This window comes from Diachasmimorpha longicaudata, chromosome 11 (genome assembly GCF_034640455.1).
Source record: "Diachasmimorpha longicaudata isolate KC_UGA_2023 chromosome 11, iyDiaLong2, whole genome shotgun sequence".
Classification (NCBI taxonomy): domain Eukaryota; kingdom Metazoa; phylum Arthropoda; class Insecta; order Hymenoptera; family Braconidae; genus Diachasmimorpha; species Diachasmimorpha longicaudata.
In genome coordinates, this window is record NC_087235.1 from 2706200 (window position 1) to 2723488 (window position 17289).

The window sequence follows — 17289 nt, forward strand, 5'->3', positions numbered from 1 at the left end:
CCCACGAAACATTTTAAGCTCACTAAATAGCGGACAAACCTAGTCCAACGATAGACTTACTTCATTCTGCGAAAAGCATGCCCCTGCTGGCTATCTACAGACGAATACAGAATCAAGGTTTTACAAATAATTTTCCTTTATTATCGTCCTCCATAACAATAGAGTTAAACAATCCATTTTAATAAGGTTATTCATACCATTAATGTTATTGTTAACTTCAGGATATCTCGAATTCCTCGTTCAATTTTGCCAGATTCCTGAAATTATAAGAAAGTATCAATCAAATATTAAAATTGAGCGGTCAATTAATTCAAGATTTTTTTGCTGAGTATCTAAGGAATAAAAATCTTGTTCAATTAAGCAAGGAACTCTCTGTTCATTTAAAAATTATTACTGAAAAAATTAAGCAACAATCGGGGAGTGGTTCCACGAGTACATACTTATACTGATGAATACTGATGAAAATAATAATTTTCCATTCAGAAAGAACAACTATTATTTAGAGGAAAAAAATATTTGTAAATATTTATATCATCCATTTACCCATTTTTATGGTTACAAAATAGTTTTAATGGTTCACCACTCAGATTTAAATTCGAACCTGCAGGTTTAATTAGCAAAATCATCTCAACAAATTCGGGAATTTAAGGCCAATTTGGGCGCAGCAAAAATATATAATTTTCCACTACAAAAATTGAAGATTATTCCCTTGAAGAAAAATATCTAAAATACATGGACATGTTCCTTACACCGGTTTCTCCACTTATCAACAAAAACAAAGGATCGCAAAGAACAATAAAAGGAAGTTCTCACCATTTCTCCACAGCTTCAGTGAGATGATACTTGTGCATGAGTGACACAACGAGCCTCAAAGTCGACCAAATAGTTTCAGACATAGCATGAGGAGCGTTATTTTCCCCTTGAACACCTCTGCCAGCAGCCTGTTGGTTGAGAGCTGTGAGGAGATGTTCAGCAGCTTCCTTATAAGCCCCTAAGTTTATGCAGGAGATCCCCAGGTTGTATCTAGCTCTGATGAATCCAGGGGACAGCTCCAGAGCCCGAGAATAAGCATCGACAGCTTCCTCGGACCTCTGCCCATTGGCAAGTGTGGCACCCAATCTATTCCAGAGTCTTGAATCGTCAGGACGTACCTGCAGGGCTGCCCTGAAACAATCAGTAGCTTTATCGTACTCACTCGATAAATTAAAGAGGACCCCTAGACCACTCTGGACATCAGCATCAATCCCTTCAGTTGGATTCATCCTGGCAGCTTGGATAAATAAATCCTTCACCTCGTTGTGAACGTCGTCAAATAAAATGGTTGAAACCGACGACTTGGGTGCGTTCTCGGTGCTATTTCTCCGCACCAGGAGGTGGCGATACTTCTCATTCTTCAAGAGCCACTCTTTCAGAGTCAAGCATGCCTGATTCTGATAAGATTCATTAGTGTAAGACACTGCCAGAGTCATCAGTGCACTTGCATTCGAAGTATCCAATGTCAGAGACTTCTTCAGAGCTGCAATGGCCAGTGGATCCTGCTCATTCTCAGCTTGTGTTTTCCCGAGGAGGAACCAGGCTTCAGGATTCTCCTCATTCTGCTGAACAGCTGCCTCAAAACACAAAACAGCACTGGGTAAATCCCCAGCCTCCAATCGACTTTTTCCCTGCTCCAGAGCATCAGGAACGTCCTTCATTGGGTTGTCCTCTTTGAATTTATAATCTTTGAATGGATCGTAGTAACTCTCGTAGTCTGACAGCCAAGGGTGTGGGTCAGTTATGTGGCTTTTTGCTGCTTTATCCCATTCTCCCTCGAATTTCGACCAGAAGGAGGACTCGTACGTGTCAGTACCTAATTGAGATGGAATAGAATATCTGTTAGTCGATGGCCTGACGTATAAGGGCACTCGCTAATCATGAATTGAAGAATTTTTTTGACACATTCTTTACTTATTTCGGAAACTGTATGTCGTTGAATTGAAAATAGAAAATTTTCCATTCCAAAAATACTTTAGTTTATTCTTTCTTCAGTATTTGTGCACCATTTATATCATTTGGCTCTTTAAATAATGATGATAATTCTAGATTTAGCATTGAAAAATGAATTTAGCAAAGTTGTTAAGGTCAACCGGCAAAATAAACGCAAAAACTTGAACATGTTCACGAATTGTGAAGAAAAATTTTGCATTTCATGACGAGAATTCACCCCATCAATGATTTAAATATTCACATATAATACCACAAGTGGTTCAAAATTATCGAATATTTCCCGATAGATTCGTTGCAAACAAATGAAGGAGTCAAGTTTTTCAGGCTAAAAAATCACGAGTGCGAAGCACGAGTGATTTTTCCTGAAAAACTTGACGACTTCATTTGTATGCAGGGTACCTAGAGGGAAATATTCTATAATTTTGAAGCTCGAGTGGTATTCAGGGGATTATTTTTCCTATCCAAATTTCGGCCAAGAGAATTGTGCCATGACATGAAAAGAGGTTTATTTGGTTAAGTGTCGTTTGTTTACCAAAATATTCAAAAAATTATCGCTGATATTCGAGGTAGGCTATACAAAATATCAACAAATGGTGCAATTCTATTGGCTGAAATTTGGGTGGGAAAAATAATCTTCAATATTTTAAGGTATGAAAGAGTGAGGAAGCTTCTCTTCCGCCCAATTCTTCATCACCCTGGAGATTATTTTCTCACATCAAAGAGTATTTTACCGACCTACATTGCCAGGACTTTTGAGAAATTCGTTTGTCCAACTCCCAGCGACTGCCAATTCCTCCTCAACTTTATTAAGAACCCCGTCTAGATTTCCCAGGGACTTTTCAGCCTCTTCCTTCTGTTCAGCAAATTCCTGTGACCATTTCGAGCTCAAAGCGCTCGCTGAATTGTGCTCTGTGACATCACTGGTGATATCACCTTCCTGATGCATGAACTTCATGAATTTAGAGTATGCAATGTTCGGATTTTCTGTGATTGTATCGTCAAGGGATTTTAATTTCTCTTCATCTTTTTTTGACGTCTCCAATGTGTGTTCAAAGTAGTCCTCTGCCCATTGAACTCCAAGACCGAGTTCGTTGGATTCTGGCAGGGGAAGACGAGGAAGAGCGTTCTCAGACCATATCTGATCTGCATTTGTAGTCTGAGAGAGTAAAGAATTAAATAAAAATTAAGGAAATGGGGAACAAGTGAATGTAAATAATTTTACATGGACTTAACAATTTAACAAAAAATTCTGACGAAGTCCCAAGACGATGCTATCGCATTTCTATTGAAATATCCATCAGTTTTTCTAAATTACGTACGAAAAATTCAGTCCTCGTGTTGAGAAATTGATTAGCCCACTCTGAATCCTGTTCCTTGAACATGGAAGGCGGTGGAAGAGGATGCTGCATGCCATGATCAATCTCCTGCACCTGCTGCAATATAGTATTCATCCTAAAAGTGCCAGGATGTGCATTACCCCTTCCCTCGAGAAATTCATCAACCAGCTGATCCGCAGTGGCCCTCTCCAGTGGTACCTCCCTTGGATGGCCAATGCCCTCTTCCCTGAAGCCCCTGTCCTGCACCAGGTGCGAGGCAAAGCCCGCCAGTGGACCCGGACCCCCGCAATCCCCCTCCACCAATTCTCTGAGTGCCATTATCCTGCAAAAAAAAGTGAATTGTCCCTTGTGAATACCACCATCTCCACATCATTAGCACCCACAATCGTCCAATCATCAACAATGCTGCCTCCTCAGTGGACAATGTGTCACAATTAACTTACGTGATCCCAAAAGAAAGCCTTAAATCCACCGAATAAGAATTACTCTAAACTCGTACAGCCATTGAAAAACTTTTTTTTAATCAATATATAAGTTTTATTAATTTCACTGGGTACGGTATAGAACGTCAGAGGGAATCAAAATATCCAATGACATTGTTAAAAAAATTGGGACAACAAAAAAGATGTCATACTTGAGAGTACGGTCACATGGACTCTAGACTCCATTCCGTTCGACTCACCCTCTGTCTCTCTCCTTCACTCTTCCATCTCCCTCTTGTTCTCCTCGTTGTCAAGTCTCGACCAATCACATTGACGGTTTAGTATTTTTAACTTGTGATTGGTAAATGTCCGGAGGGGTCTAACCGCCATTGGTGGTGAAAGCTTCCCAGAGGGCTATTTGAATTTATTTACATGGAGTGAGTGGATTTCTGAACGATGAGATGAAAATTGTTTGTGGAGGTTTTCTTCTGTGTGAACGAGATGGAGAACATTTGTGGGATTTTTTGGGTGAATCTGGGGGTACTTGTGGTGTGTTGAAGGGGAAGCCACACCTACGCAACCTCGTAGGGATTCATACACCTGCCGCCAGGTGTCGACAACCTGGAAAATGTGTGTGACGCCTACCCCCTTTTTGTTGTATTACACCGTGTTGCTAACAAGATATATGGTTTTTTATCCCTTTTTTTGTATTGTTTTGTAGTTTTCGATTGTTTGAAATACTAACAACAGTGAAAATTCAGCTGCCATTGTGTGGAGAATAATAATACATTGCTCAATGTAATTACCTTGGAGTAATTATGTGCTCAAGAGTACCGTCTGACGTTTCACCAATGCCGTACCCATGGATAAGCTAGCAATGAAAATATCAGATGTTGATGAATTATAGAAATGTTATCGTGTGCTGTTGAACTCAGTATTTTTGTTGGAATGAAAATATTAAAGTGCATTTGAGGAGAATTATTTTGTTGGCTGGCAAAATGTTGAGATTTCTGTCGAAACGGAGAGTCCGGAGTGCGGGACAGACAGCATCACCGCAGATTAAAAATCAGAGATTACTGAGTAATAAAAACATTATACAGTGCCAAGTCATACTGCTGGATGGTACAGATTTGCCTATCGAGTTATCGGTATGTTCAGTATTTCGGAATTTATTTGACTTTGACGAGGTTTTTATCAGTTCCTATTAAAAAACAAGTTGTAAAATTGAGTATTTCATGGGACATTTCATGGGAAAACAAAGTGTACTGTTCGATGACATAAGAAATGTTATGGACAGTTTCAATCATCAATAGCTCCTACATACTCCAAATGAACAAATCAAATGAAATTTGTATCCATTAAAAACCCCAACACTGAAAAAACTATTCGTTTTTCATGAAATTTGTCATTAAATATGAATCAAGTCGATCGTAAATCGCTAATTAAAGAAAAATGAATTTTCTCCGCATTTTTTGTCTACTTTTCCTGATTCATTAATTTACCACAGAAGAAATTATAGAAAACTTTCAGCCATGAAATATCCACGAACCACCAGAATCCAACAAAAACTCTCCCAATTCTTTAAATTGCTATGCAGCATTGTCTTTCCAACTGAACCCTCTCTGAATCATTAAATAATAACAAAACACAAAACCATTACGTCCTCAAGATAATCGATAACTCTGAAATTACAGAAAAAAGCTCTGGCCAGTGACTTGTATGAGCAAGTCTTCTACTCTCTGGACCTCATCGAGAAAGACTACTTCGGTCTCCAGTACACAGACAGCAACAACGTGCAGCACTGGCTGGACCCGACAAAGCCCATAAAGAAACAAATAAAGATCGGTCCCCCCTACACCCTCCGTTTGAAAGTCAAATTCTACTCATCCGAGCCGAACACCCTCCGCGAGGAGTTAACCCGCTACCAATTCTTCCTGCAACTGAAGCAAGACCTTTTGGACGGTCGTCTCCACTGCCCTACAAACGTAGTAATCCAGCTCTCAGCTCTAGCCCTCCAATCCGAGCTGGGGGATTACGATCCGACCATCCACACCGCAGCCACAGTCTCGGAATTTCGTTTCGTCCCAGGTCAGACCGAGGAGATGGAGTTGGAAATTCTGGAGGAGTATAAGAACTGCAAGGGTTTATCTCCAGCTCAGGCAGAGTCCTCATACCTGGGAAAAGCCAAGTGGTTGGACATGTATGGAGTGGACATGCACACAGTACTGGGTAAAGATGCCTGCGAGTATTCCCTGGGTCTCACACCCACCGGAATTCTAGTGTTCGAAGGCAACCAGAAGATTGGCCTCTTCTTCTGGCCAAAAATTGGTCGTCTGGACTTCAAGAAGAAGAAATTAACTCTCGTAGTCGTTGAAGAGGATGACGAAGGTCGTGGCGAGCAGGAGCACACGTTTGTTTTTCGTTTGACAAATGAAAAAGCTTGCAAACACCTGTGGAAATGCGCTGTCGAGCATCACGCCTTCTTCAGATTGAGGGCACCAGTGAAGGGGGCGAGTAGTCGTCAGAATTTCTTCAGAATGGGATCGAGATTTCGATACAGTGGGAAAACCGAATTTCAGACGACTCAGTTGAATCGAGCGAGGAGAACTGTTCAATTTGAGAGACGACCGAGCCAGAGGTACGCGAGGAGACAGAGTCACGTCCTGAGGGAGAGGCAGAGGGAGAGACATGTTGAGCCTCAAGCAGCTAGTGTTGAGTGTGAATCCCTCCAGAGGCAACCGAGTAAGACTGAGTCTGAGGCTTCGAGTGTTGCTACCAGTGTCATTGCCAATGTACAGGAGATTGCTGGTGCTGTTGGCAGCTCTGTGGGTACTTCAACTCCATCTCCACTCGTTGATTCAATACTCAAGTCCCTGGCGAAGGAACCGCAAACTCTCGAGCTCAAGAATCAAACGACAGCACCGAACAGCGAAAAAGAGGCTGAAATCATCAAGACTAGTTTGATTGTGGAGAGCACTGTTAGCTCACCTCCACAGTCGTTACCTAATAATCAAGTGGGTGGGACACTTCTGCTTTCTGCACGATCACCGATACCACCTGAGTCACTCAAGTGCAATATTCTCAAGGCGAAAACACTGGAGAGTGAGAAGAACTCCAATCTTGTCTCCATCATGCCCAGTGAGAGCAACAGTGGAGCCAAAAGTCAACATCCTGATGCTGCTACTATCGTCTCTGTGGTGAGTATTTTTGGATTTTGATATTGTTTTATGTTTCAAGTATCTCATGGTTAATGTGATTTGTGTAGCTTAGTTTATTGTGATTTGCTAGTTGTTGTATCAGTTGGCGGAGTTGAAGCACAGCAGGAGTGAAGGGGTTTTGTGAATTTTGGTGATGGATGTGTCATTAATAATGTTAAGAGGGATGGAGCAATTCCATCGAAAAGTCTAGTTCGTTAGCGGTGAGCTTTGCATTCTTTTTTTCCCAGTTTGTTTTTCAATATGGAATAAGAGATGAGAGAACAAAGAATTGCTTCAATGATTATTTTTTCACGAATTTCCATATTTATAAATAATAAAAAAAACTTAAACTTCTTGACACGTTCAAACCATTGAGTCAATTCATGATTGCCACTTCATTCCAACAATCACGTTCATACGCTAGCTTACAAAAACATCATGCTTATTCGCTTTTTGCTGGAAGGGAGGAGACAAGCTCACCCTAAACGTCAGCGGAACAGCTCCCTTAAGCAGCAGCCCCCCAGCAGACGACACAGTCACCGTAACTCATTTTTCACTGGACAGTTGGGGACAAATTGCTCAGAAAACAACGCCATTCAGTGCCAAAGTTGTCAATCAGTCACACAATCCCTTCAATCCATTCAATACCGAAAATTGTGCGGATGTAGTAGTGACATCGCCGGTTGAGGAAGTGAAGGAAGTCCATATGAAGGAGACAACTGAGACTAAAAATACAAATCCATTTATCGATTCCAATCCTTTCTTAGGGCTATTGAATCCATTCAACGAGATTCAGCCTGTCCTTGAAAAAATAACAGAAAGTGAGGAGGAAAAAGTTGAAATTGCTACGCCTAGACCTGAGGAAGTGCCTTCGCCGAATTCATCGACAGTAACTACGTTCACACGATCGGTAAATTATTTAATATTTCTAATCACGTGCTTGCATGCATTTTTCAGGCAATTTTTAGTTCCTACGTCATTATTTGTTACTCGTCAAGTTTTTTAATCTATCATTAATTATTGAATGGAAACGTAAAGGGGGTAATCACTCTGGATGGATTCACTGAAGTGCAAAAATTGATATTTTAAATAATTAGAAATATTTTTTAGGGCCACAAATGAAAAAAATTTATAGAAAAACTTAGTGAAATTGTTGGAAAATTCTATGGAATTCCCATCAACGTTTTTATGGATTTTCGGATGCTTCTATTGATACGTGGAAATTCTATCGAAAATATTTGAATAGAATAATCGATCAAGAACAATTTATTCTGAAAAACTGGAAAATAATTGTTCCTTTTCGAATAAACAATTTTTTGTTGTTGAACGGCAAAACTTGATAAAAATAAAGAATAATTTAATGGGTATATCTCTGGTTAAGCGTCTTTAGGGCCCGTTAGCCAGCTAACATTTGAATATATCTAGCGTTCAACATAATCTAGACTTGAATAATCTATGAATATAACAGGATATGCAAATGAATAGAAAAAATCGTATGTAATGCGTCAAATGAATTTATGTAGTGAATCAGTCACATAATTCACTGATCGAAGAAGAGTCACCTCTAGGCATCGATCGTAAAAAGCGATCCAGGATTTTACGAGTTTTCCAACAATTTAGGGCACCCTTTGACGTTTAGTAGTGAAACGGTAAAATCATTGAACGCCATTTTGACATTAGGCAGCTTTCAGTAAATATCTAGAAATCTAAGGGAGCTATCAAAATTGTTGTTACTACCTTTTTTGTAGCCCTGGATTTTTTGTACAAATAATGTTATCATGAAAATTTCGTTATCTTAGTTAGTTTTGGAGATATTTCAAGTCGCCTAATTAATTCAATTCAATTCTGCACATAGCATTTATCAAGTGATTACCCTCTTAGAAGATATTCCCATTTATTAACAATAACTTTTGTTTATCGTCAGGAACCCTGTACGACAGCCTCGGACATCAGTCCATGGCTAGTGGCTGATCCGTCCCAGGCGAAGACCAAGACTGTTACGATGAAAACGGTCATTACAACGCAATTATAGATAATATTTAATTATCGATAGATACCAGATGCGCTGAATGAGAGATTATATTCTGGTAGTTATTTCAGATTATATAATTGAATATTAGCTGTCAAATTAAACCTGAATAATGATGAATATTTTTGCATTTATATTCAGCTGGGACCAACGGCTTAATTCAGTACTTAATCATATTTACAATTTCCATAAATTATAATTATATATTTAAAAGTTTTATCTATATTTATCACATGCCAACGAATTGTATTTGCTTCAGGTATTTTTTTTTTATCATGAACAAGTGCTTTTCTATGATAAAAAGAATTTTTTTAATGCTGTGAAATTGAAATCACCTATTTAATTGGTCAAAATTTATTTTATCATAAGGACGAATTTATACATCGATATAGAAAATTTTACGCTGAAAAATAAAAACGTGCAGAATTTTAAGCTAATGTTTTTGCTTAACTTTGTTCATTTCAAATCATGTCCAGATCTTCGAAAGATGTATCGTTAACTTCATCACGCAAGGCAATTGCTATTTGGTCATACATGACTACATCATTACTTGTCCTGCTCACATACGTATTTGTCACTCGATTAGGTGTGCGAAGATTAACGAGTTTAATAAAAATTATCATGCAACAATTCGTATTCACTCGCATATCATTTAGGAACACACATTTCAGATCCAAACCCGTGTGGTTATCTCGTTTCTCTTTCAAATCTGTACATTGTCTTTTTTGAAAAAAAAAATTTCATTGTCATGGTCAATTGAATGATTTCTCTCTCTCTCTCTCTCTCTCTGCAGTATCAATTTCTTGCATCTCATTTTTATCAGGCAAATTACATTCATATCTAACATATGAAAATTGAAAGGCATTACATAAATCCATTGCGGAGGACATTTCGAAGTATCATGGAATGTTTATTAACTCTGATGCAGTTCTAGAAAAATACATTGTAATGAAAATAATATTTATTGAAAGTACTGGAGTATTGGAAAACTCGGAGTTCAATGAAACCCGTGAAAATTAATTTTTATAATTGACAAAATTTATGTTCAAGGAATTATTCACGTATGAATAAATAGTAATCTTAATCCCATAGAAAAATGCCGATGTGAATAATTAATTTAAATATACTGCATTAGGCACTGAAACATTATTTCAATTTTAACCACAACAACAGCACTATAAATTATTTTATTTACACTCTCGTTCCATTCAAATTGAATTCATAAAAAAAGAGTTACATCTCTTTTTTATCGTTGACCCCTGACACACGAAAGAAAATAAACTGGCAAAAAAACAAAAATAAGTTGATTACGTAATGAAAGGTATCTCTCGGTTTAATATCTTTACACGTCAATTTCATTGCTGAAATTCTCATCTCACTTTCTTGCACAAAAACAAACATCAACGACAGGGGAAAACTATTTCTCGCAGCACTGGGTGGGCATTAATACTCATGTAGATCACTTACATCGATGGAAAAGGAAAATACGAACAAAAGTTATCATAAATTAAGGGCAACACTTGCACCTCTCCATTGCTAATATCTCAATGATGTTATTTTTTTTTGTTTTTGCATTAATTCTTTAGTTGTTGAATATTTGGTTTAATCGAATGAGAGAAAAAATCCTCCCATAAGCTTGATTCAAAATATTGCTTGCATTCATCAAATTGTGATGATTTTTTAATCATTTAAATGGACTCATGCTGCTGATACAAGCTCGTATCAGTTTAAAAATTTGTTTTTGAAATTTTATTGACATTAAAATATTTTATTAATGTCTACCAATGATTGAACAGACAAGTCCGTTAGTCCCGTTTATCAGAATTTCGTTTGGCGTGATTGGAGTTGTTTGAAGGTGGATCATTTGAAACATCATCGGATACCTCCTCACTGCTGTTACTTCGTAGGTCACCTTCCATCTAGAGACGACAAACAAGTCATGAAAGTCATTCACAGACATGCACAATCATGATAGCATCATATTTATAGATAACTACACACCTGGCCGGCGTAAAGTGCATTGAATGCAATCTTGAGGATTAATCGAGTCCAAATTGTGTGGAGGACAAACAGGAGAATTAACAAAGAATTGAAGATGTAGTAGGCTGGGAACATTGGCACGATTTTTGGAGCAGCAATGGACGTGCTGAAATGAAATAATTTTCATCGAGTTAATTAATTTTATTTTGATGCAGTGGAAAATAAATTTTAGCCTGTCTTACACCACCTCATTTGTGGTACCAGTCTTACCTGTAGATAATCCACAGAGGGTAGATACCCATACGAGTTATAAGCCAGAGAATAGTGAAGAGAGCAAATAGAGCATCACAAATTTTTTGGTAGTTAGCGTATTTAGCCATTTTGGCAGCCTGAAATTAATAATAAAATAATTAATACATTGTAATAGCTTTATCAATGTCTCTCTGGATAAATTGTATATTACGAATCATTACCTCCAGGAAAATATCAGCACAATCATGAAGAACCAGCACTAAAGATCCAATTCTGGTCAAATTTCCCACCCAGGAGAAGCACATGAGGAGAATAGTTGCCTTGTGGTGGATAAACATTTGCCAGAAGTCTTTTCTCTTGACATCGAAGAACTGTGAAATACTGAGGGACCAGTAGAACGATATTGAGATCATGTAATACCACCAAATGTCATTGCTGACAGCGTGGTAGGGATAGCCATAGTAGCAGTGCTTGATGTCCCAGAGCCAGGGCTTGTCCCAGAGGACAAAGAGGCCGTAGATGAATATTAAGCTGTAGTACATACACCTCCAACTAGGGAACAACCAACAAACGATTGTTAATTTTTCACTCACAATAATACCGCAAGGGATGACAATTATCTGGCATTTCTCGATATTGTCAAAGGGAATGTTTTATAGAGGAAAAGAAAACCTTTTTGTGCTTGTGCAAGAGGCCCTGAACTAGTTGTCTAATTTTGAAGCTTGAGAAGCATTCGAGAGGCCACTTTTCTTTCCGACTAAACCAACACAATCATTTGCATAAACTTCTTCATTGTTATAGAAAAAAATCTATGGGAAGTAACGTTCATTGTAAAAACGTTATGCTGAAATTCTTTGAGAGAAAACAATCGACTATTGAATATAGAACATGAAGATTCATTAAAGGGTCGTTGTATTGTAGCATTACCTATTTTCACAGAATTTGGTGAGGGTGGAAGGCTTTCCCTGAGCCCTTCGGAGTCTCAGCCATCGTTCCACCTGTCGCTCGCTCCAATCGAGCTGCTTGGCCAGTGCCGTTACCTGTTTATTCTTTATTCGCTTAGTGTATGCCTTCTCTAGAATTGGATTTGGTGGTGCTTTCTTCGTTCTTGGTTTTATACCCAATGACTTACCGAATGGAGCAAAGCAATACCTGAAATATTCGTGGTGTATTAAAAATTCCGATCAGAATTGCGTTCCTAATATGTACCAATAATTGAATAAAATACTGGAATAATTAATAGAAGGTGAAAGGGATTGCCATTTTAATTTGCAGGACAGCCCATTTTTTCCCCTTTTTCAATGGAACCTTTTCGCATGTTTTTAGAAACTTGGAACTGGCCATCGCTCGAGGGCGTCGGGTCCAGTATTTGATATTCACACACAAAGAATTCGTTGTAGAGTGAAATAAAATTCAGCTAATAATACGGGCATTCATTATTTCTTCGATCATTCCCATTAAAAATTTATATCATTGTAGATAGTGTATAATCGTTAAGAAATAAATGAAAGAGTCTAATACTGAAAAGTTCATTAGAATTTTGCTTTTTCGAATTGTCATGCGCTCTTTCCCCGAGCAATTTATTTCAGCTAGTTGAGTTCCCACACAATTTTGAGAGTTTATCAGTCGTTTGACATATCGCTTTTCTCGGAAAGTTTAATGGGTTTTATATGGCTTCCGTGGGAAAAATCATAATTTTTTATGACGGTATTGAAATATCAAACCCCCCCTTCCGGTTTGAAGTGCATTCATCCGAGATTATCATTGATTTAGCAAGAACTGATTTGGTTAAACTTTGATACTATAGCTGTGTTTGTAATAGTTCGATCGCTATCATGTTAGAAATTCTGAGAAATGCAATAAGTTTCAGAGAATTTCCATTTCTGATGGAGTCATTCATAAAATTTCGAACTCGTACCTGAAAAATCACCATTTTGATGTTTTTATTTTTTTTTCATTTTTAATGATTGTCACTGGTATATGAATTTGAAATTCAAAATGCCATCGAACATTCAAAATATCAATGGACTTGTCGACAACAAAAATATCTCATGCACTTTTAGTTGGGTGTTTAGAAGGTTATCCAGACTTTCTAAAAACGTAGGAGACACCCAAAATTTCCAAACCATTTTAATTTTTTTTTAAGTGCGAATGGCTTTCATAATTTATTTGAGGAGAAATTGCGATATATATTCGAATGACACACCTCAACCTCTAAATAATTCATATTACTCATTTATGCGAAAAAAATAATTTCTACCAAACGCAATAAATATTCCTGGAAACTATGAGGAACTCCAATCACCCCTTTCCCTCAATTATCAAAGTAATATTTCCTCCCCACATTTCTCCAACTCTGCAGTAAAATTATCAAAATAAAAGATACCAAAACCGAATGCATGTCACAAATCCTTCAATAACATTTTATTTTTACATTGCAATCAGTGAATACGATTGACGCAAAATTTCCCAAGATTTTTCACGCAGAATTATCCGGCTATCCCCGATAGCCTGCGAGTCCTTCCGAAAAAGGTCAAGCAATAGTACTCCTTCTAACCCCCAAACCCACATTGGCGAATAATCTCATAACTTAATTACCCAAATTGAACAAGACTTCTATTACCTCTCGAAGCAGTATCTGATGACTAGAAGTCCAAGTGCCATAGGCAGGGGATACACTAAATGCCGATAATCCGCATATTTGTTATCCGAATTTGGCGCAATGTTGTCCCACGTTATATTCGGCGGTAACCAAACGTCAGGGGACCAAAATGCCGATGATATATTACCGAGTATCTCCATTCTTCAACTGACGATTCACCTCTAGAAATTCCAGCAGAATTTAACCGAATTAAACAGTCACATGAAATGCAGAGGGATTATTCTGTATGACTGTTACAACTTACAGTGATAATCGTTAGAAATGGAACTCCACCCTGCTCCGAACGTTTTCAGTCACGAATGTGCAGGTGGATGGGGATTGGCCAGTTAAGAGGGGGCGGAATCCCCTCCCATAGCACACCTCAACGGTAATTCAATCCTCGATTCCAGGAGAAATAACCTATTATCAGCGACCGGTAGACTTTTGCCCAATGGGAGACGCCATTGTTCCTCCGGGGGAATTGTCCTATGAGGTTGAACTCTGTCAAGCTGAGGTGCACGTGAGCGTTTTACAAATCTCCCATGCGGCATGAGAACCTAAATATTTATTGAATATTCTCGTTCGTTGATTGTTGGCGAGGTATTGTTTATTAACATGGGGAAAAAGGGAAAGAATAAGCAGAAGATCAGTGGAAGTGTTAAGACAGCCTTGAAGACTGAGAAGAAATTGAATGCTAAACAGAAAAAAGAACTTGCGGCGCTTGGTGAGGTTAGTTTCTTGTGTTCACTGATGATTACTCTAATTTAAGGTGTTTTTATTTAATGTTTTGTCAGTAGTTAAATTAACCTGGCTTCTATCGACACTTGTATGCTAGTTAAATCATAATAATTTTTAAGTATGTGTTTTTTAATTTTTTTATATTTCTAAGATGTTGCAAATTTAGAAAACAAAATCTTTTCCGTTTTAAGATGACGTTGGGAGAGAGGGAGAGAGATGTTTTGAATTAATATTGAGTTGAATCGAACAATTATTTTATCGAATTAAAGAACTAATTCGTGGTATCTTCTAATGATTGGAAAAACTCGAAGTTGGAAAATTAAAAACTACTCGTTAAAGTATAACTTATCACTAACATCACTATCAAATGTAAATCAATTAGTAAAGAATTTTCAAAAATTTGTATTAAAATCTCTCGCAAATTTTTTCAGTTACAATTCATTAGCGAAATGGTGAAACAAGATACGTTGACTTACCTCTCACTCGAGTTTTTTAACAATAACTTGGAATCTAAGGAAAATGGCAAATTATTTGTAATAACAATTGTTGTAGTGCTCAAATCGCTCTACAAAAAAGATTCCAACAAAAATGTTGCTACCTCCCCTAGATTTCGAGTTATTCATCAAAAACTGATCAATAACCAAATGTGACAGCTTTCCTTTTACCACTGTACCACTCAATTTTCGTCGATATCTTCGATAAACCGTTTGTAAATCGTTATTCCACAGGATGATATCGAGAAAGTAGTGGCCCAGATCGAGAGAGAAGAGGCGCAACGACAAAAAGTTGTCGAAGCCCTGATAGATCAACCCTCACGTCGAGTGAATTTCACCCTGACAGCCCATCCCTTCAAGGACGAACTGATAATGCTTGGAGGAGAGTTCTTCGATGGCCAGAAGACCACAGTCTACGGAGACATGTTCTTCTACAACATAAACAAGAGGACGTGGACTGTGGTGAAAGCACCTGGAGCTCCTCCCCCCAGATGCGGTCATCAGGCAGTGGTAACTCCAAATGGAAAGGGAGAGCTTTGGGTCTTCGGAGGGGAATTCTCCAGTCCATCTGAGTCTCAGTTCTACCACTACAAGGACCTCTGGGTTTACCACATAGGAGGGAAGAAGTGGGAGAAGGTGCAGGCGCCAGGGGGGCCATCCTCGAGGAGTGGACATCGCATGGTCTACGGGAAGAAACAGTTGATCGTCTTCGGAGGGTTTCACGATAATCTGAGAGACTTCAAGTACTACAACGACTTGTTTATCTTCGATTTGGGGGACTACAAATGGAATAAAATCGATTTGAGTGGATCGATACCTCCGGCCAGGTCTGGGTGCATTGTCCTCCCAACGAGTGACAACAGAATTCTCGTCTACGGGGGGTACAGTAAAGAGAGAGTTAAGAAGGATGTGGACAGGGGACAGGTGCACACTGATATGTACCTCTTGGGCCCTGATAAACACGACCAGAGTGGACTCAAGTGGAAGTCTGTCATCGTCAAGCAAAGTGGGATAAGTGTCTCCCCGAGGTGCAGTGCTTCTGCTGTTCTCGCACAGCCCCCTCTGGCGTACATGTTCGGAGGGGTTTATGATGAGGAGGAGGACGATGAGGAGCTCAAAGGAACGTTCTTCAATGATTTGGTGGGTCTTGATGTAGAGAAACATCAGTGGAGGTCTGTTACTTTGAGTGGGAAGAAGGATACGAAGGATAAGAGGAGGCGACGGAAGCAGGATGGAACTGAGGTATTAATATAATAGATAAAGTGGGGGTAACTTTCATTGATCGGTTAATTTAGAGTTATTTTAGGGGTTAATTAGACGGCACTAACGAAAGGCCAATTATTATGTAGGGACACATTTGTGGAAGATAACGATTCCCTCAATTTTTGATTAAAAGAATAATTCGAAGTATAGGATATGATATTTTGCATTTCCAGGTTGAGGACGATGAGGATGGGGAAGCAGGCAAGACAATGGAAGTAGTGGATCCTGCACCGGCGATCACCACCATCGATGACGGAATTTTCACTGTCACTGTGGGCCCAGCGCCTATTGCCTCAACTCAATCGGTTGGCGAAGGGAAAACTGCCGTCTTCACACCTTCCCCGAGAATAAATCCAGGACTGGCTGTGAAGAATAATGTCCTATATCTTTATGGAGGCATGTTCGAGAATGGAGACCGGCAGTATACCTTGAATGATTTCTACTGTTTAGGTGAGGAATTTATCACTGATACGAGTATTGCGCATTTATGATGCGAATTCTTATAGCTTCATTATTTATTGCAGATCTCCATAAGCTGGAGGAGTGGCAGAAAATCGTTGAAGATGATGTTTCATCTCAGGTGTGGTTGGATTCAGATTCTTCAGGATCTGAAGAGGAAGATTCAGGGGATGATGATAGTGATAGTGATGATGAAGAAGAAATGGATGTTGATTGAAAATATTTTCACTGTGGAGATATGGAACTTAATAAATTATCTAGTTTTTTAATATCTGCTTGACTTGTCTGTAAACTACACGTAGGAGAAGTGGGGGAAATTAGTCGGTGAGTTGATTTAACGTTGAAAGATGACTTTTTTCATGGAATGATGAGAAGAAACAGATGGGCGTATGAAGTAGTAAAAAATGGAAAAAAATTATCTTGATCTGAAATTCATATACGATGTTATCAATAATTGAAATCGCTTCTTAGCCATGAGCTTTTTTATAATC

The 17289-nt window shown here is 38.6% G+C and overlaps 3 protein-coding genes across 4 annotated transcripts; 1 reads left to right on the plus strand and 2 right to left on the minus strand.

Annotated features, from left to right (window-relative positions):
- Window positions 1-118: 118 nt before the first annotated feature.
- On the minus strand, window positions 119-3999 carry LOC135167178 (peroxisomal targeting signal 1 receptor). Its single transcript, XM_064130094.1, has 5 exons — window positions 3767-3999; window positions 3306-3645; window positions 2722-3142; window positions 814-1849; window positions 119-257 (listed from the first exon to the last, which is right to left on the minus strand). Exons 2-5 carry the CDS (start codon window positions 3639-3641, stop codon window positions 218-220), a joined length of 1833 nt encoding a protein of 610 aa, XP_063986164.1. The 5' UTR covers window positions 3642-3645; window positions 3767-3999; the 3' UTR covers window positions 119-217.
- Window positions 4000-4210: 211 nt separating this feature from the next.
- Window positions 4211-17067, plus strand: LOC135167531 (uncharacterized). Its single transcript, XM_064130816.1, has 8 exons — window positions 4211-4893; window positions 5440-6942; window positions 7406-7852; window positions 8867-8953; window positions 14412-14573; window positions 15311-16318; window positions 16513-16789; window positions 16864-17067. Exons 1-8 carry the CDS (start codon window positions 4744-4746, stop codon window positions 17013-17015), a joined length of 3786 nt encoding a protein of 1261 aa, XP_063986886.1. The 5' UTR covers window positions 4211-4743; the 3' UTR covers window positions 17016-17067.
- Window positions 9297-14230, minus strand: LOC135167183 (ceramide synthase 6). Of its 2 annotated transcripts, XM_064130113.1 has the most exons (7): window positions 14110-14230; window positions 13827-14026; window positions 12131-12355; window positions 11425-11755; window positions 11222-11340; window positions 10973-11117; window positions 9297-10890 (listed from the first exon to the last, which is right to left on the minus strand). In XM_064130113.1, the coding sequence occupies exons 2-7, from the start codon at window positions 14003-14005 to the stop codon at window positions 10777-10779; spliced, it is 1113 nt and encodes a 370-aa protein (XP_063986183.1). In that variant the 5' UTR covers window positions 14006-14026; window positions 14110-14230; the 3' UTR covers window positions 9297-10776. The 2 variants fall into 2 exon arrangements, with proteins under 2 accessions (XP_063986183.1, XP_063986184.1); XM_064130114.1 differs by lacking the exon at window positions 14110-14230 and having other exon boundaries at window positions 13827-14103.
- Window positions 17068-17289: the final 222 nt, after the last annotated feature.

Bases quoted from the DNA above. Each gene is read 5' to 3' on its own strand.
- LOC135167178 (XM_064130094.1), bottom strand. From the start codon at position 3,641: ATGGCACTCAGAGAATTGGTGGAGGGGGATTGCGGGGGTCCGGGTCCA. The intron at 1,850-2,721 runs GTCGGTAAAATA...CATCTCAATTAG, and splicing joins CAAAAGTCCTGGCAATGTAG to GTACTGACACGTACGAGTCC. The intron at 258-813 runs GTGAGAACTTCC...TTATAATTTCAG, and splicing joins ACTGAAGCTGTGGAGAAATG to GAATCTGGCAAAATTGAACG.
- LOC135167531 (XM_064130816.1), top strand. From the start codon at position 4,744: ATGTTGAGATTTCTGTCGAAACGGAGAGTCCGGAGTGCGGGACAGACA. The intron at 16,319-16,512 runs GTATTAATATAA...TTGCATTTCCAG, and splicing joins GGAAGCAGGATGGAACTGAG to GTTGAGGACGATGAGGATGG. The intron at 16,790-16,863 runs GTGAGGAATTTA...TATTTATTGCAG, and splicing joins GAATGATTTCTACTGTTTAG to ATCTCCATAAGCTGGAGGAG.
- LOC135167183 (XM_064130113.1), bottom strand. From the start codon at position 14,005: ATGGAGATACTCGGTAATATATCATCGGCATTTTGGTCCCCTGACGTT. The intron at 12,356-13,826 runs GTAATAGAAGTC...CGAATATTTCAG, and splicing joins ATCAGATACTGCTTCGAGAG to GTATTGCTTTGCTCCATTCG. The intron at 10,891-10,972 runs GTGTGTAGTTAT...TGTCGTCTCTAG, and splicing joins ATGCACTTTACGCCGGCCAG to ATGGAAGGTGACCTACGAAG.